This window comes from Pterocles gutturalis, unplaced genomic scaffold, assembly GCF_000699245.1.
Source record: "Pterocles gutturalis isolate BGI_N339 unplaced genomic scaffold, ASM69924v1 scaffold1961, whole genome shotgun sequence".
Classification (NCBI taxonomy): Eukaryota; Metazoa; Chordata; class Aves; order Pterocliformes; family Pteroclidae; genus Pterocles; species Pterocles gutturalis.
The window spans coordinates 43,694-43,894 of record NW_010102673.1 but is presented as its reverse complement, the minus strand read 5'-3'; the positions used below and the strand labels follow the sequence as shown (position 1 = coordinate 43,894).

At 61.7% G+C, this 201-nt stretch overlaps 1 protein-coding gene across 1 annotated transcript in view; it reads left to right on the top strand.

Moving 5' to 3' along the window:
- The first annotated feature begins 20 nt into the window (after positions 1–20).
- The window catches only part of LOC104471128 (villin-1-like), a 5,769-nt gene continuing 5,588 nt past the window's right edge, over positions 21–201 (top strand). Inside the window, 1 exon segment of the mRNA XM_010086358.1 lies at positions 21–118. Coding sequence (XP_010084660.1) covers positions 44–118 — 75 coding nt within the window. The 5' untranslated portion in view covers positions 21–43.

Below are 201 nucleotides of genomic sequence, written 5' to 3'. Positions count from 1 at the left end.
GCCGATGCCCCACCAGGTCCCCTTGCCTGCAGCACCCGTCACCATGGTGGAGCTCAGCAGCAAAGTCAGCAGAACACTGAATAAGACCACGCCAGGCATCCAGATATGGCGAATCGAGGTGGGGACGGGGACAGAGCATGGGAATCCATCACCAGAGCACCCATCACTGGGCTGGCTGGGGGGGCTGTGGGAGGGAAGAGT